Here is a 26123-nt window from a genome sequence, read left to right on the forward strand (position 1 = left end):
TTTGGGCACCCAGTGCAGAGGGGAGAGGGTAGGTCAAAGGAGGTCCTGGCCAAATTTGCTATAAACAGATCCAGGCAGTGGGCTGTGGAAGGGGTCGTCAGGACCGATTGCCTACCCTTCTTCCGCGCTTACGTTCAAGCCCAGATGTCCCTGGAGAAGGAGAACGTGGTGTCCAGCAACACCCTTGAACTGTTCAGGGAGAGGTGAGAACTGCAGGGTGTGGATCATTTTATTTCCCCCTCTGACTCTATTTTGATTTAATTCCTGCTCTCCCCTTCGCTTTTTTGATCACACCCTCCTTTGTTGAGAAGGGCACTGCTTGTCACTGGCCACTCTGGTGTTTCTTTCTTTCTGGTGGTGGAACGTAAATAAAAAAAGAACTTTGAGAGCTGTTTCTGAGGGAGCTGGGTCAGTCTCAATGACTCTCCGTGTGTTAATGACGAGTGACTTGATGGTGGGATACTTGCCTCAGTGGAGTTATTTCAATAAGTTAGCAAATTCATTCTTAGTTAAATATTATTATCCAAATAATATGTATTCCAATTAATTTTCTTCAAACAGCCTTAAACTAAGTTTGTAATATCATAGTCAGTTATTTCAGGTATGATCCAATAATGCCTTAGTTTACTGTTACACTACAAACATAAAAATCTTTATCTGCAGAAGAGGTAAAATGTTATGCTATGGTCACACGCTATGGTTCCGCAAGTTTGCGGAACGTTTCAGAGAACACCTCTGGGACACCCGGACCAACCAACCCAACCACCCCGTGGCTCAACACTTCAACTCCCCCTCCCACTCCACCAAGGATATGCAGGTCCTTGGACTCCTCCATCGCCAGACCATAGCAACATGGCGGTTGGAGGAAGAGCACCTCATCTTCCGCCTTGGAACCCTCCAACCACAAGGGATGAACTCAGACTTCTCCAGTTTCCTCATTTCCCCTCCCCCCACCTTGTCTCCGTCAAATCCCTCAAACTCAGCACCGCCTTCCTAACCTGCAAACTTCTTCCTGACCTCTCCGCCCCACCCCACTCCATCCTATCACCCTCACCTTGACCTCCTTCCACCTATCACATTTCCAACGCCCCTCCCCCAAGTACCTCCTCCGTACCTTTTATCTTAGCCTGCTGGACAAACTTTCCTCATTCCTGAAGAAGGGCTTATGCCCGAAACGTCGATTCTCCTGTTCCTTGGATGCTGCCTGACATGCTGCGCTTTTCCAGCAACACATTTTCAGCTCTGATCTCCAGCATCTGCAGTCTTCACTTTTTCCCCAATCAAGGATAGTTGTGGGAAGTTGTGTGTGGAGTCAGAGGAGATAGGGGAAGCACTCAATGAATGTTTTTCGACAGTATTCACTCTACAAAATGACAATGTTGTTGCAGAGAAGACTGAGATACAGGCTACTAGACTAGGTGTGATTGAGGATCACAAGGAAGAGGTATTAGAAATCCTGCAGAGTGTGAAAATAGATAAGTCCCTGGGCCGGATAGGATTTATCCTAGGATCCTCTGGGAAGCCAGGCAGGAGATTGCCGAGCCTTTGGCATTGATCTTTAAATTGTCATTGTCTACAGGAATAGTGCCAGAAGACTGGAGGATAGCAAATGTGGTTCCCCTTTTCAAGAAGGGGAGTGGAGACAACCAAGGTAATTATAGACCAGTGAGCCTCACTTCAGTTGTTGGTAAAGTGTTAGAAAAGGTTATAAGAGATAGATTAGATTAGATTAGATTAGATTAGATTACTTACAGTGTGGAAACAGGCCCTTCGGCCCAACAAGTCCACACTGCCCCGCCGAAGCGCAACCCACCCATACCCCTACATTTACCCCTTGCCTAACACTACGGGCAATTTAGCATGGCCAATTCACCTGACCTGCACTTCTTTGTGACTGTGGGAGGAAACCGGAGCACCCAGAGGAAACCCACGCAGACACGGGGAGAAAGTGCAAACTCCACACTCCTGAGGTGGGAATTGAACCCGGGTCTCTAGAGCTGTGAGGCAGCAGTGCTAACCACTGTGCCACCGTGCCGCCCACAAAGATAGGATTTATAATAATCTAGAAAAGAATAATTTGATTAGTGATAGCACGATTTTGTGAAGGGTAGGTCGTGCCTCACAAACCTTATTGATTTCTTTGAGAAGGTGACCAAACAGGTAGATGAGAGTAAACCGGTTGATGTGGTGTATATGGATTTCAGCAAGGCGATCGATAAGGTTTCCCACAGTAGGCTATTGTACAAAATGCGGAGGAATGGGATTGTGGCAGATATAGCAGTTTGGCTTGCTGAAAGAAGACAGAGGGTAGTGGCTGATGGGAAATGTTCATCCTGGTGCCCAGTTACCAGTGGTGTACCACAAGGGTCGGTGTTGGGTCCACTGCTGTTCGTCATTTTTGTAAACGACCTGGATGAGGGCGTAGAAGGGTGGGTTGGTAAATTTGCAGATGACACTAAGGTTGGTGGAGTTGTGGATAGTGACGAAGGATGTTGTAGGTTTCAGAGAGACATAGATGGCTTGGTTAGATGGGCTTCAGATTGGTATGACAGGTCGGTGCAACATTGAGAGCCGACTGGGCTGTAATGTTCTATGTTCTATGTAAGCTGTTCCCCTTAGCCAAAAGTCATTAACAAGGGGCCATAATTTTAAAATGAAAGGCAGGAGGTTAAGAGGGATCTGAGGAAAAGTTATTTTCACCCAGAGGGATGGGGTGATGGTGTCTGGAATGTACTGCATGGGATGTTAATTGAGGTGGAAAACCTCACAACTTTAAAAAGTACTTGGACGAACACTTAAGGTCTCTCAGGGCAGACAGTACAAAAGGTGAAGTCATGTGGTATCGGGGCTAGCTGACAAGATGGATACAGAACTGACTTTGTCATAGGAGACAGACGGTAATGATGGAAAGATAATTTTTGCAATGGAGATTTGTGACCAGTCATGTTCCACAGCGATCAGTGCTGGGACTTCTGGTGCTTGTGGTTTACGTAAATGATTTGGAGGAAAACGTTGTTGATCTAATTAGTAAATCTGCGGATGATACAAAGATTGGAGGAGTTGCAGGTAGTGAGGAGGATTGTCAGAGGAAATTGAAGGATATAGATCAGTTGGGGGCAGGAAAATGGCAGATGGAGTTTAATCCAGACAAATGTGAGGTGGTACATTTTGAAAAATCAAGAACAAGTGGGAATTATACAGTAAATGGCAGAATCCTTAGGAGTATTGATATGGAGAGGGATGGGGGTGTGCATGTCCACAGTTAACAAAAGGTGGCAGCACAGGTAGATAAGGTAGTAAAAAAGGCCTATGGCATGCTTGCCTTCATTAGAAGGGACATTGAGTATAAGAATAGACTATAGCTTTTTAGAACTTTAGTTGGGCCATACTTGGAATGTTGTGTATAGTTCTGGTCACCACACTCCCAGAAGGATAAGGATGCTTTGGAGAGGGTACAGAAAACATTTACCAGGACATTGTCTGGTAATTTTAGCTATGAAGAAAGGTTTGATAGACTGGGTTTGTTTTCACTGTAATGCAGGAGGCTCAGGGGCACCCTATAGAGGTTTGTAAGATTGTGGATGGTTTGGGAAGTATGAGGCTTTTTGCCTCAGTGGAGGGGTCAATTGCTAGGTAGCAGAGGTACGAGAGATGGAGGTTTGAAAGAGATGTGCAAGACAGGTTTTTCACACAAAAGGTGGTGAGTGCCTGGAACATGCTACCAGAGGTGGTGGTGGAAGCAGACACAATAGCAGCATTCAAGAAGTACCTGGACGAATACATGAATAGGAAGGGAATAGAGGGCTACAGATCCTGTAAGTGAAGACAGTTTTAGTATCGACGAGCAAAATGTGTCAGCCCAGCCTTGGAGGGCCAAAGGCCCTATTCCTGTGCCATATCTTTAACAGGATTCGCATTCCTGAAGAAGGGCTTATGCCCGAAACGTCGATTCTCCTGTTCCCTGGATGCTGCCTGACCTGCTGCGCTTTTCCAGCAACACATTTCCAGCCCATATCTTTAACATTCAAGGCTAAGGGCTTAGTAAGGGAAAGTAGGACTAATGTAGGTAGTGGTATATTTTTGGCAGCACAGACTTTTTCTGTATTGTGTAGGATTGTATGATTCTAAGGGTTAAGTAAAGTAATTTCAATTAACCTCCCTATATTTCAGTGACAACAGGAGAATAAGAGTGGGTCGCTGATGGGTCTTACATATCTAATATACAGAAATTATGTAGAATCTGTATTCTCTGGAATGCACATCTTATACCATGGGGTAACTCCTGGACATCTTTTATGACTTAAATAAGCAGATGTCATCTTGGAGTGCTGTCACTAGCGGTGTTCCGCAAGGATCTGTTTTGGGACCATTGCTGTTTGTCATTTTTATAAATGACCTGGAGGAGGGGTTAGAAGGTTGGGTGAGCAAGTTTGCGGATGATACAAAAGTCGGAGGAGTTGTAGACAGTGAGGAAGGATATGGCAGGTTACAGCGGGATATAGATAAGCTGCAGAACTGGGCAGAAAGGTGGCAAATGGAGTTCAATGTAGCTAAGTGTGAGGTGATTCACTTTGGTAAGAGTAATAAAAAGATGGGGTACTGGGCTAATGGTTGGATACTTGGTAGTGTGGATGAGCAGAGGGATCTTGATGTCCATGTGCACAGATCTTTGAAAGTTGCCACCCAGGTAAATAGTGCGGTGAAGAAGGCATATGGCGTACTGGCTTTTATTGGTAGAGGAATTGAGTTCCGGAGTACTGAGGTCATGTTGCAGTTGTATAAGACTCTGGTGCGGCCGCATCTGGAGTATTGTGTGCAGTTTTGGTCACCATACTATAGGAAGGATGTGGAGGCACTGGAACGGGTACAGAGGAGGTTTACCAGGATGTTGCCTGGTATGGTAGAAAGATCGTATGAGGAAAGGCTGAGGCACTTGGGGTTGTTTTCATTGGAGAAAAGAAGGTTTAGGGGTGACTTAATAGAGGTGTACAAGATGATTAGGGGTTTAGATAGGGTCGACAGTGAGAATCTTTTTCCATGTATGGAGTCAGCTATTACAAGGGGGCATAGCTTTAAATTAAGGGGGGGGTAGGTATAGGACAGATGTTAGGGGTAGGTTCTTTACTCAGCGAGTCGTGAGTTCATGGAATGCCCTGCCAGTAGCAGTGGTGAAATCTCCCTGATTATGGGCATTTAAGCGGGCATTGGATAGGCATATGGAGGATAGTAGGCTAATGTAGGTTAGGTGGGCTTGGATCGGCGCAACATCGAGGGCCGAAGGGCCTGTACTGTGCTGTATTCTTCTATGTTCTATGTACAGGAAGTGTCATCAGTTGCAGTAAGCATCCATAAGGTTGAGAACTTCATGGATAGCAAGTTTATAGCTGTGGTCACTCTGCAGCTTATGAGTACACAGGGAAAGAAAGAATGGCACGGATTCAAGGCACGGAGTAAAAAAAATAGGCAGATGTGCATCTCAATCTTCAGCCAGAGTACTTGGTGCTGAATACTGATTAAATTGGTAGATCGCTTAAGGAATGCACCCAGAACCAAGTCAATGACAGCTATACAGTGGAGGGGACACAAAGAAAACTGGAAGAACAATAGTGATTGGAGATCCAATAGTTAGGGGAGTAAACAGGCATTTCTGTGGTCACAAATATAAATCAGGATGGTAAGTTGTCATCTTGATACATGGATCATGGATGTCACTGTAGAGAGCCTTGAGGGTGAATACACATCAGTCATAGAATCATAGAATCCCTACAATGCAGAAAAAGATCATTTGGCCCATTGAATCTGCATGGACTTTCCAAAGGCAGCTCAATATTCCAGTGTATAGAATCTTCAAGGGCAAAACCTGTTAGGGTGTAAATGAAGAGGTGGTGTTGCAATATTGATTAAGGAATCAATTACTGCAATAAGAAGGAGTGATTTCTATATGGCTCCTCACTTGTGGCCATGTGGGTAGAACTTAAAAACAAAGAAGGGGCAATCACATTGTTGGGGAGAACTCTAATAAATGATTTTAATGTCCCCAGTAGTAACTGGGATAGTAAATTGTGAAGGTTTGGAAGGGCCAAAATTTTTAAAACGTATCCAGGTAAACTTTATAAACAACCATGTAGTTAGTCTTACAAGGAGTAGGGTGGGGTGATTAATTTTAGGGAACAAAGCTGGGCAAGTGTAGAAGTGTCTTGGGACAGTATTCAGATGATAGTGATCATAATTCACTCAGATTTAAGATAGTCACAGAAAAGACAAAGATGGACCAGACATAAATATTGTGGCCAATTTTAATATGATAAGCCTGGACCTGTCCAAAGAGGACTGGGAGCAATAACTTGCAGGAAAAGTGGGAGTTTGGAGAATTGGGAGTCCTTCAAAAGAAAATATTGTAAATACAGGGCTAATGTGTTCCCATAAAGATGAAGGGTGGGACCAATAACAACAGGCAACCCTAGAAGTTAAGGAATGTAAGGAATTGGATATGGAATAAAGTGGACCCTCATCGTAGATACCAAAGGCATCAGAAGCCCTAGACATGTAAAGGAAGTTTGGGGGGGTGGTTAATTTAAAAAAAAATTAAGAAATCAAGGAGAGGCATAACAAAGCACTAGTGGGTAAAATAAAGAAAAATCCAAAGGCATTTTGTTAGTAGAGGCAAGAGGATAACTGGAGAAATGAAGGACCAAAGTGGAAAATAAATTTGTAGAACTGGAAGACTTAGGTGAGAATTAAAATGAGTACTTTGTATGTGTATTCATTACTGAGAACCATATTGCAGATGCAGAAATCAGGAAGGAAAACTGTGATATACTTGAACTGTGATATAATAATTGAGAATGGGGAGGTGTTAGCAGTTTTCGCAGGTTAAAAATTGAGTAAGTTCCCAGGCCCAGATGAGATGCATCTGAGGCTGTTGAAAGAAGCAAGGGAGGAGGTTACATGGCCCTGATATAAATTTTCTAATCCTATCTGGACTCAGGAGGGGTGCCAGAGGATTGGAGGACAGATAATCTGGTACAGTTACTTAAGTGTGGTAGGAATGAACCAGGGAACTGTAGACCAGTGAGCCTGATATCAGAGGTAGGGAAATGTTCGAAAGAAATGGTTGATAAAATTGATCCACATTGGAGGGGCAAAGATTAATCAAGGATAGCATGGATTTGTATGGAAAAGATCATGTCTGACAAGTTTGAGCTTTCTGAAGGAGAAAGTGAGGTCTGCAGATGCTGGAGATCAAAGTTGAAACTTTATTGCTGGAACAGCACAGCAGGTCAGGCAGCATCCAGGGAACAGGAGATTCGACGTTTCGGGCACAGGCCCTTCCTCAGGAATGGCCTGAGGAAGGGCCTGTGCCCGAAACGTCGAATCTCCTGTTCCCTGGATGCTGCCTGACCTGCTGTGCTGTTCCAGCAATAAAGTTTCAACTTTGAGCTTTCTGAAGAGCTGACTAGATGTGTGGATGAAGGTAGTGCAGTGGATATAGTCTGCATAGACTTCAAAAAGGTTTTTGATTAGGTCTGACATGTAACAATGGACAAGAAGATAAGAGTCCATGGAATCCAGGGCAGTTTGACAGAATGGATCCAAAATGGTTTAATGGCAGAATGTGATGTTTGAAGATTGTTCTTGTGCCTGGAATCCTCTATCCTGTTTTGTAGCATAGGGTTTAGTGTTGGACCCCTTGCTGATTGTAGTGTGCATTAATAATTTAGACATAAATGCGGAAGGTTTGCTTAGATTAGTAAGTTTGAAGATATCATGAAGGTTGGGAGGATGGTAAATAGTGAAGAAGAAAGCCATAGAATACAGTTTGATCTAGATGAGTTAGTTGGGTGGACAGAACGGTGGCAAACAGATTTTAGTCCTGAAAAATATGAATATTTTGGGCAAACTAACATGACAAGGGAGTAAATGATGAATAGTAGGACCAAAGGATCAGGAGTATGTTGGTGTGCATATCCGCAGATTCTTGAAGATAGCAAAACATGTGTATACGTGGGTTAGGAGGCACATTAAATACCTGGCTTTACTTCAAGAGCAGGGAGATTATGAAAGAGCTTCATAAGATATACATTTGACCACAGCTGGAGTATTCTGTGCAGTTCTAGTTGTCACAATAGGTTGTGATTGCACTAGAGAGGGTTTACAGGAAATTCACAAGGATATTGCCTGGGCTGGAGTATTTCAGCTTTGAAGAAAAGTTAGATAGGCTGAGGTTATTTCCCATACAGCAGAGAAGACTGCTGTGCAGGAAATAACCTCCAAAATTGCGGAGTATAGATAGGGTAAATTTCCCTTTTTAGTAGAGGTGTCAATTACCAGGGGGCATACCAGATAAGGGGAGGGAGGTTTATAGGAGATTTAACACTTTTTTTCACTCAAAGAGTGGTGGTTACCTGGAACTTGCTGTCTGAAAGGGTGGTAGAGTCAGGAACCAGACAATATTTAGGAAATATTTAGACGAACATTTGAAGTATAAAGCATACATCAGCAAAGCCTGCTTACTGATGCTTAGTTTGGGTTCCTCCAGGATCACTCAGCTCCTGAACTCATTACAACCTTGGTTCAAACATGGGCAAAAGAGCTGAATTCCAGAGGTGAGATGAAAGTTACTGTCCTCGACAACAAGCCCACATTTGACTAAGCCCAGTCTGGACTCTCAGGTTGAGCTGAAGTACCAGCTGCATAGCTAGCATTAGGTGCCTGAATGAGCAGAAGCGTCAGCGATAGGACCGCGAGACAGACCAGTGGCTGGGTCCGAAGGAACGTCAGATGGGGAATCGAAGGTACGGAACCCAGGTTCATGGCTCTAACTCGGCGCAGTGGTCGCAGAGTGGTGGTGGTAGAGGGCTGTAACCGAGATCCCAGACCCCATTACAGACAATCTGGAGCCCATTTCAGAGACTGCGGCTGATGTTAAGCAGTGACTGGAGGAGCAGTGGAAGAGGAACAAGAAGAAGGGAGAAAGATGAACTCTATTGCAGTAAAATCTTATATTATATTCACTGTTTCAAGATGGCAACAGAGTGTGGTGGCACTTTGCATGTAACATGCGACAAAACACTTTTCACTGTATTTTTATATACATGTGACAATAAACCTAAATCTATCCTAGGCACAACCATCTTCAGCTGCTCCATCAATGACCTTCCTTCCATCATTAGGTCAGAAGTGGAAATGTTTACTGATGACTGTACTGTGTTCATCACCATTCGATACTCCTCAGATGCTTAACCAGGACAATATCCAGACTTGAGCTGACAAGTGGCGAGTTACATTTGCACTGTGCAAATGCCAGGCAATGACCATCTCCAATGAGAGACAATCGAACCACATTACCTTGGCATTCAATGGTGTTACCATCACTGAATCAACATCAACATCCTAAGGGTTATCAGTGACTAGAAACTGAACTGAACTTGCAAATAAATATAGTGCAGGTCAGACGTCATATTTTTCAGGACTAAAATCTGTTTGCTACTGTTCTGCCCACCCAACCAGCCCAACTGGAGCATCCTGTAATTTATGGCTTCCTTCTTCACTATTTACCATTTTACCAATCTTCATGACGTCTGTAGTGAGTAATTTTTCTTTTGACTCCCCAAAGCCTGTCCACACCTACAAAGTTAAAAATCATGAGTATGATGGAATATCCCCCACTTGCCTGGCTGTGTGTAGCTCCAACAATGCTCAAGAAGCTTGATACCATCCAGGACAAAGCTGCCTGCTTGATTGGCACCATATCTACGGCCTCCATCACTGATGCTCAGTAGCAGCATTGGGAACCAAATTCAAGGTATAATGCAGAAATGCACCAAGGGCTCTAAAGACAGCACTTTCGAGTGCCTTCAGGAGAAATTTCTAAAGCAGTTTTTGCCCAGTCCAAAAACTAAAGAAGTTTTGCTAGACTGGGTTCCCAGTATCAAATGTCATTGAAATATTTACAGGACACATCATTGTTTTGTAACATTTGGATTGGCTATAGCAAAGTCCAAGGATCAATGCAGAGTAAGAATGATTAATTGAGGGAGAGTTGATTTTAATGGGATAAGAATAGATCTGGTCCAGACGTACTGAAAGATTAGCAAGCAAACCATAACTGAACTATTTAATTTAGCTGCAATTGGAAGAAGAAATAGTTCAAGTATAATTGAGGCATATGTTGACAAGCTGAGGTGTACAAATCCTGAGCTGAATGGATACTGAAAGTGATGGAAATTAAGGTGAAACAAAAAAAATGTTCATGATAGATGGGAGGTAGATGATATAATTGAAAACTAGGCTGCGTATGAAAGTGGCAGAAGGGAAGTGAAGAAGCAAATTTGAAAAGCAGAGAAAGTATGAGAGGAATCCCCTGGCCCTGATGGCATGCATTCGCTAATCCAAAAAGAATTAGCTACAGAAATAGTGGATGCATTGGTTCAAATTTTCCATAAATCTTTGGATTTTGGAGAAGTACTGGAGGATTGGAAAACTGCTAATGTGACATCCTGACTGAAAAAGGGAGGCAAAAAGCAGGTAACTATAGGCTGATTAATCTAAAATCTGTTGTTGGAAAAATATTGGAATCAATGAAGGATTAATTAATAGCAGCACATTTGGAAAATCATAATCTAATCAAGCAGAGTCAGAATGGCTCCATGAAAGGGAATTTGTGTCTGAATAATTTATTAGATTTTTTTTTAGAAAGTCTCAACTAGAGTAAATAGAAGGGAATCGGTAGATATGTGTATTTGGACTTCCAAAAGGCATTTGATAGGGTACCTCACAAAAGCTGAAGATAAAATCCCATGCTCTTGGAGGTAGTATATTGGGATGTATAGAGGATTGCTGCTGAAAATGTGTTGCTGGAAAAGCGCAGCAGGTCAGGCAGCATCCAAGGAACAGGAGAATCGACGTTTCGGGCATAAGCCCTTCTAGAGGATTGGCTAATGGGCAAGAAATAGCAAGTGGGAATTAGGGATTCTTTTTTGGTTGACAACTTGTAACCAGTGCGGTTTAACAGAGATCAGTGCTGGGACCGAAACAGTTTACAATGTATATTAATGACTTAGAGAAGGAAGAAAATGCACTATAGCCAAGTTTGCAGATAACATGAAAATAGATGGAAAGGCAAGCTGTGAAAGAGATGAAAACAGAGAGATATTGAAAAGTGGGCAAATAGTTGTCAAATAGAGTATAATATGGGAAAATGTGAAGTTGTTCATTTTTGGAAGGGAGAATAAAAGGACAGAATATATTTTAAATGGAGAAAAATTTCAGAAAGCTGCAACAAAATAGACTTGGCAGTAGTTGTGCACAAAACACAGAAAGCTAGCACACAGTTGCAGCAGGTAATCAGGAAGACTGATGGAATGTTGGCCCATAATTTAAAGGGATTAGAATATAAGAGTAGGGAAGTCTTACTGCAACTGTAGGTGCTGATGAGAACATATCTGGAGTAGTGTGAGCAGTTTCAGTCCCCTTATTTAGGGAAAGATATTGTTTCATTGGAAGCAGTTCAGGTTCACTAGGATAGTTTAGAGGGATTGTCGTATGAGCAATGACTAAACAGTTTGGGACTGTATGTACTGCAATTTAGAAGAATGAGAGGTGATGTCATTGAGACATACAGAATTCTTAAGGAGGTTGACGGGGTAAATGCTGAGAGAATGTTGCCCCTCATGGGGGGGGGCATAGTCTCAGAATAAATGGGTACCAATTTAAGACTGAGGTATAGAGGGATTTCTTCTCTTAGGGTTGTGAGTCTTTGGCACAGAACTGTGGGGCAGAGCCTTTGTATATATTTAAAGCTGAAATATGTAGATTCTTGATCAGTAGGGAATCGAGGGTTATGGGGTAAAGGCAGGAAAGTGGACATGAAAAATGTGGGATCAGCCATGATGCTTTTGAGTGTGGAGCTGGTTTGAGGGGCTGATTGGCTTACCCCTTTTCAATTTCTTGTGGTCTACTCTGACAACTTGCATAAAAATAAATAGGAAAGGAGGTGCTAGAGGAAGTGTGGCTGGTCAGGTACTAAAAAGGGGATTTGTGCATGAAATTGGAGTATGGTAAAGTTAATAAATTAATTTTGCACATCTGTTTTTACCTCTCATTAATATTTAATCCCTTGGCTAGCAGGTAATTGTTTGAATTTTAAAAGTTGAAGTACAAGGTACAACAATGATGCTCCACAATAATTCAACATCATTCTCAACCTAGCAGAAGTGATCATGACTTGATGAAAAATGTTTTTTAACTTGTTCACAAAATATGCTGGTGCAGATGAAAATAGTGTACAATGGGGAAAGATAAATTTTTTGCACCTTTTATAATAGCAACCATGATATTAGCAGGCATGGAAATTGATACAAGACCATTGAAAATGCTAAATGCAAATAGGGTCAGGAAAGGAATGATAATTCTTTTCAGCAAGTCAAAGCTTGAAGGTTTCAGGTTTCGTGACTCTATTCCCACATATGTCAGGGCATGAAAATGTACTGTGTGCTCTGCTTGTATGGAAAGATAGGATAAGGGAGTGTTGAGAAACTGTGTAAAGATTTGTTGAGCTTGGGTTTGAGGTAAAGAAGAAGGAGAATCAAGATGGAATACAGATGAGAGTTGTTGATGAATGCCAAGGAAATTGTGAAGTGAGGAAGGAGGGGTATCAATAGTATTAAATATCTTAGGATGTTCGAAAATAATGGTGTGAAGAGAAGATAGGAAGGGTTTAAATGTGGTTGGAATGAGAAAGAGGTCTAGCTAATGATGAAGGTTATGGTGGAAGCTAAGAAATTGAGAGTGGCAAGGGAAAGCTGAAATAAGTTTTGAGAAGTGATGAACTCAACTCTCACATGGAGTTCTTCCAAACATTAAATCTCTTCCAATTCAAGCTAGGTGCTCAATGTCATACTGCTGAGAACTGACCCTTCCAGCCATCTCGCTCCAGCCCTCCTCCCTTTATCCACTAGGATCTTAATGGATGCCTCAGAAAAGCCAGAGTGGTGGCCAAAATGTATTAGAGTTGTTCATTGAATAATGCAAGGCAAAAAATGAAATCTCCCTTTCATAGGTTTGTGGTCAATTTAGGTAGGTCTTAGGAGTTATTCCAGAAGTTAGGTGATATACCTGATTCTGCACAGGATTGGTAAGAAAATTAAAACAGCCTCTTTTCAAGAAAACTGTGGGGGTGCTCAGAGTACACAGTGGAGCCTCTGTATGCATGGGTTAACCAGATCAAATTGTACACAAATCTTCACACAGTTTCTCAATAGCGACACTCTATTTCTAATGCTATTGTAAACATGGAGTATTTGCTTTTATAGTCATACGTTAGTAATAGTCGGATTGCATAGTTGTAATGTTTATTTAATTCAACAGCTTTCTCGAATGAAGAGGTCCTTTCACAAAAATTGTTTTAACTAGATCTTCAAATGGCATCTGGCTGTCTCTAATTGTCAGCTGTAGGAACTCATACTTATGAATACTGTCATTTTCAGATTGAAATCCTATAGCTAACCATTTCACATTTCACATTTTTATTTTTTAAAATTAAAACCAGTCTGTCATTCATTTTCAGCATGTTTTTTATTTTGATGAAGCATTTGAGGAGACTTGTACCAATAATGATGTGTACTTGAAGACTGCTTACCCCCTGATCCAACATGTTTTCAGTGGGTATGTCACTTTTATTTCATCATTGTAGCTATCATTTGCCTTCCTATGTATGTTATTGGATTTAATTTGGCCTTGTGCTGTTCTATGTTATGAAACTATGCAGGGCATAATGAGTGAACAGGTTAATGAACTTTTGGTGCTCGAATAATTACAATACCTTCATTGAAGTGTTCTGAAGATCTGAGCACATAATTAGAACTAAGAAGAAGTGATCCTCTGTATTTCTTTGAAATTGTGAATTTGAGGCTGTGACTATTAATTACGTGTGTTAGAACTCATTACATACCTTATGGTTACCTTTCTAATCTATTGAAAGCAAAGTATGACATATAAAAGCACTGTTGTGCTACTGAGACTTTATAAAGCTCTGGTTAGGCCCCATTTGGAGTACTGTGTCCAGTTTTGGTCCCCACACCTCAGGAAGGACATACTGGCACTGGAGCGTGTCCAGCGGAGATTCACATGGATGATCCCTGGAATGGTAGGTCTAACATACGAGGAACGGCTGAGGATCCTGGGATTGTATTCATTGGAGTTTAGAAGATTAAGGGGAGATCTAATAGAAACTTACAAGATAATACATGGCTTGGAGAGGGTGGATGCTCGGAAATTGTTTCCGTTAGGCGAGGAGACTAGGACCCATGGACACAGCCTTAGAATTAGAGGGGGTAAATTCAGAACAGAAATGCGGAGACATTTCTTCAGCCAGAGAGTGGTGGGACTGTGGAATTCATTGCCACAGAGTGCAGTGGAGGCTGGGACGCTAAATGTCTTCAAGGCAGAAATTGATAAATTCTTGATGTCACAAGGAATTAAGGGCTACGGGGAGAATGCGGGTAAGTGGAGTTGAAATGCCCATCAGCCATGATTGAATGGCGGAGTGGACTCGATGGGCCGAATGGCCTTACTTCCGCTCCTATGTCTTATGGTCTTATAGAATGTCAGTAGGAATGTGAAGTGCTGGATTGGAGTAGTGATAGAGTTTGGAGAGTGTTTAAGATATGGAAATATTGGGAGACTTAAAAAGCAGGTTGGGGTGAGTATTTGGGATGTGGAACTCAAAGTGGTTCTGAAGGTTTGGAGCTGTGGAATAGTGAGCTCAATTTTCCCATTTTCAGGAAAAGTGTTATTTCAAGTGAGAGTTAATGGCACTTGGTATGCTTAAGCCCATGTTGACTTTTTTCACAAAATCTTACTTTTTTAATCTTATTAATTATGCTACTCGTAGTGGTCTTGTGGAATGATATGGCAAGAGGTAGAAATGTTTGTCACTGGCACTACGTTTAAACTCCATCTCCACAGTACTTTAGGTACTGCTTGCCAGGAACTACCTCTGTTTGCTGTTCATCACTCATCATTGAGGACATGTGCAGAAGGACAAATTAACCCCCTGGTTCGTGGACCTGGAAGAGTTGGTGGATTGGATCTAGGGACCGTCCTTTTTCCTGCAGACCAGCAAAGAAGGCTTTGTCATCAAACCTACCCTGCTAGCTTTGCCCCAAGTTGAGACCCAGGTTGGTACTATGTCCCTAGTGAAATGGAATGCACAGCAGTGCAGGCCAAAGTTACTGATCTTCTTCTGTGCTCCATAAAGAACTCTGCTACCTCACACTCACACGGCCGTCATTCACTCTAAACTCTGCAAACGATAAATGCCTTTTACTAAGACTGATGGGCTACAACTCTCACTATTGGATGCATCATGTCTATTCAAGTCGTCTCACTCAGCTCGTCCTCCAAAACTGCAAACTCTTCCTGCCCTCTGTGCTGTCTTCAAGATCATGGGACAGTTCACCACCTATCTTGTTCCTGTATTAACTTGATCTCAATAAAAACTGCTCCCCTTTGACTTTCAGACATGATCGTTTGCTTAAAGAACATGCAGCATGTTTGCCACATAAACGCAGGGTGTAGGTATGACATTGAAATATCATGGTGCTGATCGATGATATGTCCACCCTCTTGATTGTGCAGTGCTGCCCACACTTCAAGCTGCCCACCTCTTCCTATCGCCTAACCTCATATTTGCTTATGTAATTTATATATCCTGGTATCCCTAGGTCGAGAAGTATAGAATGATTTCCATCGAGTCCAGTGACCAAACAATATTAAACTTGAAAAAGTAGTAAACATTGAGAATGAAAGTAATCAATTTTGAAGGACATGTATATTTGTGAAATGGGCAATCACATGGTTAATGAAATTTATGCAGAGAACTGTGAAGTCTAGCATTTTGGAATGAATGAAGAGAGATAATGTGAGCAAAATGGTTCAATTTATAGGAAGGTGAGGGAATCTACAAGTTTGTGCACAGAACTCTTTGAAGGTGGCAGAACAAATTAGCTGGAGTATTGTGCTCAACGCTAGGCATCACACTTTTAGGAATAATGTTTTAGAGATTTGGCAGAGATTTATAGAATGATAACAGGGGTTATGTACTTGTTATGTGATAAAGTTATGGAACTTGGGCAAAAGGAGTGTAAATGGGACAAACAACCTTGCACCGTGAAACCTTTTGTCATTTAGTCACTCCTGCCCTCTGTCCTATCATAGACCTTCCCTTTTCTTCTCTCTCTGCATCCCCTCTTTGAAACAGTGTCAATAGTTTCTTTCAATTTGATATGATCCTTTATTTTCTTCGCTATCCGGTTGATGCACTCTTTTGATAACCTCTCTTCTTAGAGTCATAGAGTCATCTTCAATGGAACATTTTTATTTTTGAGAGTTATGAGATATGTTCTTAAATGTCTGCCACTGCATTTCCACTCACATCCTTTTTTGCTGATTTTTCCAGCCCATTTAAGCTAACCCTGTCTTCATTCACTTGTCATTACCTTTATTTAACCTCAAGACTATGCACTAAAATTTCCCATAATAAACTGAATGGAAATTCTAACATGTTATTATCTCTTTTGCCTAGAGGATCTTTTATTGTGAGGTTCTTAAATAATCCTACAAGTGTGCAAGCATAGGTAAACAGCAGCAAAGGGGAAAATGTGGCAAAACACAAAATTAATAACATTTTACTTAAACATGCATGATATTTGGAAGAAAATTAATTAATGGCAAAAATAGAAGTTAATGAATATGATTTATAACCATGAGGGAGATATAGTTACAATAGTTGTGAATTAAATGGTCCGAGGATGTGACTTCTTGAAAGGAAAGAGAGAGGGTGGTGGTGTAGCGTTGTTGGTACAGGATGGAATTAGTAAGGTAGCAAGAAATGATCTTTGATTGGATGATATCGAACCTATAAGGATGGAGATAAGAAATAACAAGGGGAAGAGGACACTGATGGGAGTAGTCAAGAGGACCCCTCACAATAGCTGTTCTGTCAGACTGAGAATAAATTATGAGATACTGAGGGCGCATGAAAAAGGTGGTATACACAGGTGATTTTAATCTCGAAGTACATTGGAAACATCAAACGGGCAAAGGTAGTCATAAGGAAGAATTCGTAGAATGTATTCAGTACATTTTCTAGAACAAAATGTTTGAATAGATTAGATTACTTAGTGTGGAAACAGGCCCTTCGGCCTAACAAGCCCACACTGACCCTCCGAAGAGCAACCCACTCAAACCCATTCCACTACATTTATACCTTCACCTAACACTACGGGCAATTTAACATGGCCAATTCACCTAACCTGCACATTTTTATTTGGACTGTGGGAGGAAACCGGAGCACCCAGAGGAAACCCACGCAGACACGGGGAGAACGTGCAAACTCCACACACACACAGTTGCCTGAGGCGGGAATTGAACCCGGGTCTCTGGCCACTGTGTCACCGTGCCGCGATGTTGCGATCCAATAAGAGATTAGACTATTTTGGGTCTGGTAATGTGCAGGCAAGCGGACCAGATTCAGTAAATGAGTGAGAGGTCCTATCGGGAACATTGACCATAACGTGGTACAATTTAGAATTTAGTTTTGAGTGTAACAAACTTGGGTCAGAAACAAATGTTCTATATTTAAATAAGGGTAATTAGATAAGGATGAGGGCTGAGCTGGCTAGAGTGAACTGGGAAAAGAGCTTATCAGAAAACACTGTTGAGGAATAATGGCAGACATTGAAGAAAATAGTTCATGACTCACAACAAAAATATATCCCAGTGAGAAAGATGGCTCAAGAGCCATAAATCCACCAGGGTTAACCAGAGAAGTTGAGTTGAATAAATACTTTGTATCAATCTTTACAGTAGAGGTCATTACTTAGTACTTTTGGAATGCTACTAATCAAGGAGCTGAAGATGAGAGGAAATAAATACAATAACTAGGAAAACAAATGAGGCTAAAGATCAATAGGTTCCTTGGACTTTATGGGTTACAAATTAGGGTTTTAAAAGAAGTGGCTTGGAGGATTATTACCAGTGCATCCATCTTCAGTGTCATCAGGCTCATCAATGACCTTCCTTCTATCATTAGTAGTGATGTGCTGTCATCAATGAATAATATTCAGCACCATTCAAAACTCCTCAGATACTCAAGTTGGCCATGTCCAAATGTAACAACATTCACACCACACAACTGCAGGCAATGACCATCTCCAATTATCGTCCCTTGACATTCTATGGCATTACAATTACTGAATTCCCCCATTATCAATATCTTGGGCATTACCATTAACCAGAACCTGAATTGAACTCGTCATATAAACACTGGCTACAGGAGCAGGTCAAAGGCTAGTAACCCATTTCTTGACTCCTGAAAGCCTGTCCATAAGACACAATTCAGGAGTGTGATGAAAATCTCTCCACTTGCCTAGATGAGTGTAGCTCCAATGACATTCAAGAAGCTTGACACCATCTAGTACAAAACAGCCAGTGTGACTGACATCACATCCCCAACACTCTCTCCACACATGCTGAGTAGCAGTAGTGTGTACCATCTACAAGATGAACTGCAGCAATCCATCAAGTTTCCTTAGACCGTGTGTTCCAAACCCACAATCTAGGAAGACAATGGCACAGGTCGATGGGAACACCAGCACCTATAAGTTCCCTTCCAAGCCATTCACCATCCTAACTTGAAAATATATTGTGATTTCTTCAGTACTGTTGGGCACAAGTCCTGGAAATCCCTCTTTACAGCATTGAAGGTCCAGGGACTGCAGTGGACTGCTACCTTCTCAAGGGCAAATAAAGTTGGCCAGTTAATGCAAGCCTAACCAGTGATACCCACATCCGGTCAATTAATGAAAAGAATGAATCCTTAGTTTCAGGAAAGTATAACCAATGCAACCATAGTGAAAAAGGAGATAGACAAAAAGTAGGTAGGTGTAGTTAGTTTAACATCTGTCATTTGGTAAACGAGTTTGATCGAAAGGATGTCATAGCTGAACATTTAGAAATGCATAATAAAATCGAACAGAGTTAGTGTGGCGGTAATCAATAAAAATAATTAGGATTTCCTCTCTAAATTTCACAATAATGGGATAATTGATTGTTGATGTTGACTCCTACTCTTTGCTGTTTTACCTTGCTAACATTGTACATTACCCTGTTACACACTAAGTAAAATGTTTCCAAAGTATTATCATCATTGGCATAAGGCTCTAGTTTTTTTATTTCAAATTACAATTTCAGTAGTCATCTATGAAGACACGTCCTCAACTTCTTGCTGAGTAGTCAATCTCTCTTTATTGTCCCTACAAGATGTGCACAGAAATTTAAATGAGCAAATATTGTCCCTTTGCAAATTTCAGCAAATTATCATATTATATTACCCCACCACATCAATATAGATTATGTTCTACCTCTGTGATGTTGAAGGCAAAACATCATGTCGCCATTCTTCATAATGGCTTACCTTATTTTGGAACATCTATTTATTCAAGTTTGATTCTTTTGGGGATGAATCTCCATCATAGACATGATGGTGCAAGTCAAGCCTATTAAATTTTCAATCTCAAAAATAGTTTTAAACTCAAACACAAATTAATAACTTATCTTTCAGTATTGCTTTCCATTTTAGAGTCATAGAGATGTACAGCATGGAAACAGATAATTCTGTCCAACTTGTCCATGCCGACCAGATATCCCAACCTTATCAAGTCCCATTTGCCAGCACCCGGCCCATATCTCTCCAAACCCTTCCTATTTATATACCCATCCAGATGCCTTTTAAATGTTGCAATTGGACCAGCCTCCACCACTTCCTCTGGCAGCTGATTGCATACATGTACCATCCTATGCGTGAAAAAGTTGCCCATTAGTTCCCTTTTTTTATCTTCCCCCTGTCACCCTAAACCTATGCCTCTAGTTCTGGACTCCCCCACCCCAGGGAAAAGACCTTGTCTATTTACCCCATCCATGTCCCTTATGATATTATAAACCTCTGATGCTCCAGGGAAAACAGCTCCAGCCTATTCAGCCTCTTCCTATAACTCAAATTCTCCAACCCTGGCAACATTTTCTTCCTATCTTCTCACTTATGGATTTGTTTAGTAAGTGGCTAGAAAGTAGAATATGCTATTATTGTGTTTTTAGGGAATTGCACAGTTGAACAGATTGAGAAGATTACTTGAATGACACAAATGATTTGGATGAGAATAAAGGAAGCATGGTAACTAAGTTTGTGAATTACAGCCAAATTGGTGATATAATGGACAGTGAAGAAGGTAATTTAATATTCAGTCAATGGGTAGAGGAGTGGCAGTTAGAGTTTAATTTTTAAAAATGTGAGATATTGTATTTTTGTAAAATAACCAAGGACAGGACTTAAACAATTAAAGGTAGGGCCTTGGGTAATGCTGTTAAACAGAGACCTAGGAGTTCAGGTATATTTGCCTCACAGGTAGGATAGTTAAGAAAGCATGTAGCATCCTTGCCCTCATTGCTTAGGTGTTTAAGTATAGGAGTTGAAACATCATGTTGGTATTATAAAGGACATTTGTGAGGCCCCTTCTGAAGTACTGTGTGCAGTTTTGGTCGCCCTGCTACAGGAGGATGTTATTAGATTGGAGTGGGTTCGGAAAAGATTTGCCAGGATGTTGCTGGGAATGGAGAGTTTGAGTCATAAAAATGGACTGGATAGTCTGGGGGTCAAAAAGTGTGGTGCTGGAAAAGCACACGTGGTCAGGCAGCATTCGAGGAGCAGGAAAGTTGATGTTTCGAGCATAAGCTCTTCATCAGGAATGAGAGGTGCCTAAGGGGGCTGAGAGATAAATGGAAAGCAGGTGGGGTTAGGGGGAAGGTAGCTAGGAATGCAATAGGTGGATAAGCTGGGAGTTTTTTTCACTGGAGTGTAAGGGTATCATAGAATCCCTACAGTGTGGAAGCAGGCCATTCAGCGCATCAAGTCCACACTGACTCTCCAAAGAGCATTCCACACAACCCCACACCCCTTACTCTATCCTTGTAACCCTGTCTTTCCCTTGGCAAATCCACGTCATCTTCACATTGTAGCCAATTTAGCATGGTCAATCCACCTAATCTGCACATCTTTGGACTGCGGGAGGAAACCGGAGCACCCAGAGGAAGCTCATGCAGACACTGGGAGAATGTGCAGACTCGATATAGACAGTCGTCTGAGGTTAGAATTGAACCAGGGTCTCCGGCGCTGTGAGGCAGCAGTCCTAACCATTGAACTACCATGGTTGAGGGGTGATCTTATAAATGTTTATACATTCATGAAGGGCAGAGATAAGGAGAAAGTTTTAAAAAGAACATTGGGGCAAACTTTTAAACAAGGAGTGGTTCATGTATGGAATTAAATGCCAGAGGAAGTAGTGGATGCAAGTACAGTTAGAACATTTAAAAGATATTTGGATAAGTACATGAATAGGAAATGTTTGGAGGGATATGGGCCAAATGCTGGCAAGCGGGACTAGTTTAGTTTGGGAACATGGTAACCATGGACTGGTTGGACTGAAGAGTCTGTTTCCATGCTGTGTGACTCTAAGTAGGACAGTTCCTTGAAAATTGGAAAACATTTTAGGCCTAGACTCAGAGGTTGTAAATTTTTGTAATTCTCTACCTCAGAAGGCTGTCGATGCTCTGTGTGTGAGTATATTTAAGAATGGGATAGATAGATATTTGGTGTATCAGTTGTTGAGAGATTTAGGGAGTGGGCTGTTATGGATCAGGCTTGACGCCCTAAAAACATTTCAAGAAAGTAGTCAATACCCTAACTTTGCTAGTTGTTTTAAGCAGGTATAGAGTGGATATTCCAGGAGAGATGCTGCAGGTCAAACCACTTAGTTTTAAACAAAATAGAATTTATTTATAAGATAATCGAATGAAACACAAACAAAGGAGAACAGAATACCAAATATGTTAACCTATCTGAAAACACAGCAGACTATCCTAATTTAACAATGCTGTCCCAAATACTTGTAACAATTCCCATAAGCACCCCTTGGCTCAAAAGGTAAAATTAAACACAGGGTATTACAGGAGAGAAGTCGGAAAGAGAATCAAACCGAAACGTCGGCCGTGTCTCTCGTGATGTCACTTCCATCCCTGTGGACACAGCTATAAACCCCATTTCTGCCCCCTTTGTGAACATCACTTCTATTGGTGACGTCACTCCTGACCCTATAATCATACCCACTCAAGCAACTGTATCTGCCCCCAGCTCCAGCTCCAGCCCCACTTCAGGTCCTAGCTCCCATCCCTGCCGTGTGTTCACCATTCCCCCAGACTTTTCCCTCAATGTTTAGTCCTCAGCAAAGGCCTGATCTTTATCCCTCAACGCTCCCAGATTAATGAGCTCGACATAATGCTGTGACCTTGAACTTTTCTTCCGCCGCCTCTGCCTCTAGGCCCACTTTATCAACCAGGACACCCCTCCACCCACTGAGGACCCCTTCTCCTGCCTCCAACACACCCCATCCACCTGGACGACATGTGCCAGCCTGTTACCCACCCTTGACCTCTTCATTTCAAACTGTCGCTGTGACATCCACCGCCTCAACCTGTCCACCCCCCTCACCCACTCCAACCTACCGCCCTTACAATGCGCAGCCCTCGACTCCCTCGAACCCCAACCTCACCATCAAATCTGCAGGCAAGTGGGGGGTGCAGTAGTAGTGTGGCGCACTGACCTCTACACCACTGAAGCCAGGTGCCAATTCACAGACACCTCCTCCAACTGTCCCTTGATTATGACCTCATCTCCCATCACCAAACCATCATCTCCCAGACCATTCACAACCTCATCACCTCAGGGGATCTTCCACCCACAGCCTCCAACCTCATTGTCTCGTGAACCCCGCACAGCCTGATTCTACCTCCCACCAAAGATTCACAAACTTGACTGCCAATGTCTCAACCTGACCCACTGAACTCATCTCTTTCGCCTCGACATCGCCCTGTTCTCCTTTGTCCTGGAGCTCCCCACCTACGTTTGGGACACCACTCCCACCCTTCACCTCCTCCAAGATTTTTGTTCCCTGGCCGCGACCGCCTCATCTTCACCATAGACATTCAGTGCCTGTACACATTGATCCGCCATGACAAAAGTCTCCAAGTCCTCCATTTCTTCCTCTCACACCGCCCCAACTTCTACCCTTGCACCGATGCCATCATCTGTCTGGCTGAACTAGTCCTCATCCTCAACAACTTCTCCTTCCAATTCTCCCACTTCCTCCAAACCAAAAGGGTAGCCATGGCTACCCAGCTGTATCTGCCTGTTTGTCAGAAACGTGGAACAATCCATCTTCTACAGTTACGCTGGCACCATCCTCCACCCCTTCCTCTGCTACATCGATGACTGTTTCAGTGCCGCCTTGTGCTCCCACGAGGAGGTTGAACAGTTCATCAACTTTACCAACACCTTCCACCCCGACCTCAAATTCACCTGGACCATCTCAGACACCTTCCTCCTCTTCCTGGACCTCTCCATCACCGTCTTTGGCAACCGATTAACCACAGATATCTACTACAAGCCCACCGACTCCCACAGCTACCTAGACTACACCTCTTCCCACCCTAAAAAACGTCATCCTTTATTCCCAATTCCTCCGCTTCTGGTGCATCTGTTCCCAGGATGACCAATTCCACCTCAAAGTCCGAGATGGCCTCCTCTTTCCATGATCGCAACTTCCCTTCCCACATGGTTAATGATGCCCTCCAGCTCATCTCTGCCACTTCATGCACTACTGCCCTTAAACCCCACTCCTCCCAATTCAACAAGAACAGAACCATCCTGGTCCTCACCTTCCACCCCACCAACCTATGCCACCTTCAAACAGACCCCATCACCAAAGGTATACCTCCCTCCCCACCCCTATCAGCATTCCCTCCCCTACTCCCTTGTCAGGTCCACGTCCCCCACAAGCCCACACCACACTACTGGCACCTTTCCCTGCCACCGCAGGAAGTGCAAAACCTGTGCCCACACCATTCCCCTCACCTCCATCCAAGGCCCCAAAGGATCCTTCCACATCAGTCAGGTTTATCTGTACCTAGAACATAGAACAATACAGCGCAGAACAGGCCCTTTGGCCCTCGATGTTGCGCTGACCTGTGAACTATTCTCAGCTCGCCCCCCTGCACGATCCCAAAATGATCCATGTGCTTATCTAAGGATTATTTAAATCTCTGTAATGTGGCTGAATTGACTACATTAGCAGGTAGGGCATTCCACGCCCTTATCACTCTCTGCGTAAAGAACCTGCCTCTGACATCTGTTTTAAATCTATCTTAAATCTATCCCCCCTCAATTTGTAGTTGTGCCCCCTTGTACAAGCTGGCGTCATCATCCAAGGAAAAAGACTTTCACTGTCTACCCTATCTTATCCTCTGATCATCTATCAAATCCCCTCTTAGCCTTCTTCTTTCCAATGAGAACTGACCCAAGTCTCTCAGCCTTTCCTCATAAGACCTTCCCTCCAGATCATGCAACATCCTGGTAAATCTCCTCTGCACCTTTTCCAATGCTTCCACATCCTTCCCGAAATATGGGGACCAGAACTGTACACAATATTCCAAGTGTGGCCGCACCAGTGTTTTGTATAGTTGCAGCATGATATTGCAGCTCCGGAACTCAACCCCTCTACAAATGAAACCTAACACACCGTATGCCTTCTTAACAGCACTATCCACCTGGGTGACAACTTTCAGGGATCTATGTACATGGACTCCTCTGCACATCCACACTACCAAGAATCTTTCCATTGACCCAGTACTCTGCCTTCCTGTTATTCTTCCCAAAGTGCATCACCTCACATTTCGCTGCATTGAACTCCATTTGCCACCTCTCAGCCCAATTCTGCAGTTTATCCAAGTCCCCCTGCAACCTGTAACATTCTTCCAAACTGTCCACCACTCCACCAACTTTAGTGTCGTCTGCAAATTTACTAATTCATCCTATGCCTGCGTCTAAGTCATTTATAAAAATAACAAACAGCAGTGGTCCCAAAACCGGTCCTCTAATGTCAGCTTCTGCACTGGTGTGGTCTCCTCAACATCGGTGAGACAGGACGCCTTCTTGTGGATCTTGCCTGGAGAAAAACACCTCATTTTCCACCTTGGGACTCTGCATCCTCATGGGATAAATGTGGATTTCAACAGCTTCCTCATCGCCACCACCGCCACATTATCCAAATCCCAAGCCTCCAACTTAGCACCACCTCCAGACCTGTTCATCACTCCCCCCTGTGACCTGTCACCTTCTTCCTCACATTCAGGAGATTCCTCATGAAGGGTTCCGGCCTGAAACATCGATTTTCCTGCTCCTCGGATGCTGCCTGACCTACTGTGCTTTTCCAGCAACACACTCTTAACTCCCCTTTACTGAGGCAGTGTTAGCTATAATCAAATTGGCCCTAAAATCCTTCAACTTAGACTTTTCAGACTCTGTGTCTTTTATAACCTCGCTGATAAAAAACAAGGACAACATAACCTTGTTAAAAGAGCAGTATAGTCACAGGGCATAAAGCAGAGTTACAGCCTAAGACTATATGGTCAACTCTACTTGTTATCTCTTGTGTCCTTGATATGGGCCTTTGCCTTCAACAGCACTGATGAGGAATGCTGTTGTAAGTCATGCATGATTTATCAAACTGGTGCTAAGTGTGAGATTGAAGTGTGTCTCTATAGGATGAGAGTGTGCAGTTCACACTTGGTAAACAAAAACTCAAACTGTGTGAATTTTTCTTCTTCTTTTTCTTATTGGTTTATACAAATTTTATCTCCTTTAGTGGAATGGCAACATGCTTTGCATATGGACAGACTGGAGCTGGAAAAACTTATACTATGATTGGGACTGATCAAAATCCAGGGCTATATGCACTTGCTGCTGAGGACATCTTCACACAATTGCAGACATCCGAGCGAGACAGACCTCTTTTCATCTGGATAAGCTTCTATGAGATATACTGTGGCCAACTATATGACTTGCTGAATAGGCGAAAAAGGTATGATAATGTGACTATATTTTAGGCACAATTGGATTATTTATATATTGTAATATTGTTGGGATTTAGTAGTAAAACTATTATTTTAGAAAA

The 26123-nt window shown here is 42.5% G+C and overlaps 1 protein-coding gene across 4 annotated transcripts in view; it reads left to right on the forward strand.

Moving 5' to 3' along the window:
- LOC122548705 (kinesin-like protein KIF24) overlaps positions 1-26123 on the forward strand; it is a 130101-nt gene that overhangs the window by 33509 nt on the left and 70469 nt on the right. For 3 of the 4 annotated variants that reach the window (XM_043687516.2, XM_043687515.2, XM_087989900.1), the window contains exons 3-4: positions 13568-13665; positions 25815-26030. In XM_043687516.2, coding sequence (XP_043543451.2) covers positions 13568-13665; positions 25815-26030 — 314 coding nt within the window. The remainder of the gene's footprint in view (positions 1-13567; positions 13666-25814; positions 26031-26123) is intronic. The other variant, XM_087989910.1, reaches the window with a different exon arrangement.

The sequence above is a fragment of the Chiloscyllium plagiosum genome, unplaced genomic scaffold (assembly GCF_037043375.1).
Source record: "Chiloscyllium plagiosum isolate Xiang-an unplaced genomic scaffold, Cpla_swu_hap1 HiC_scaffold_1, whole genome shotgun sequence".
Taxonomy (NCBI): Eukaryota; Metazoa; Chordata; class Chondrichthyes; order Orectolobiformes; family Hemiscylliidae; genus Chiloscyllium; species Chiloscyllium plagiosum.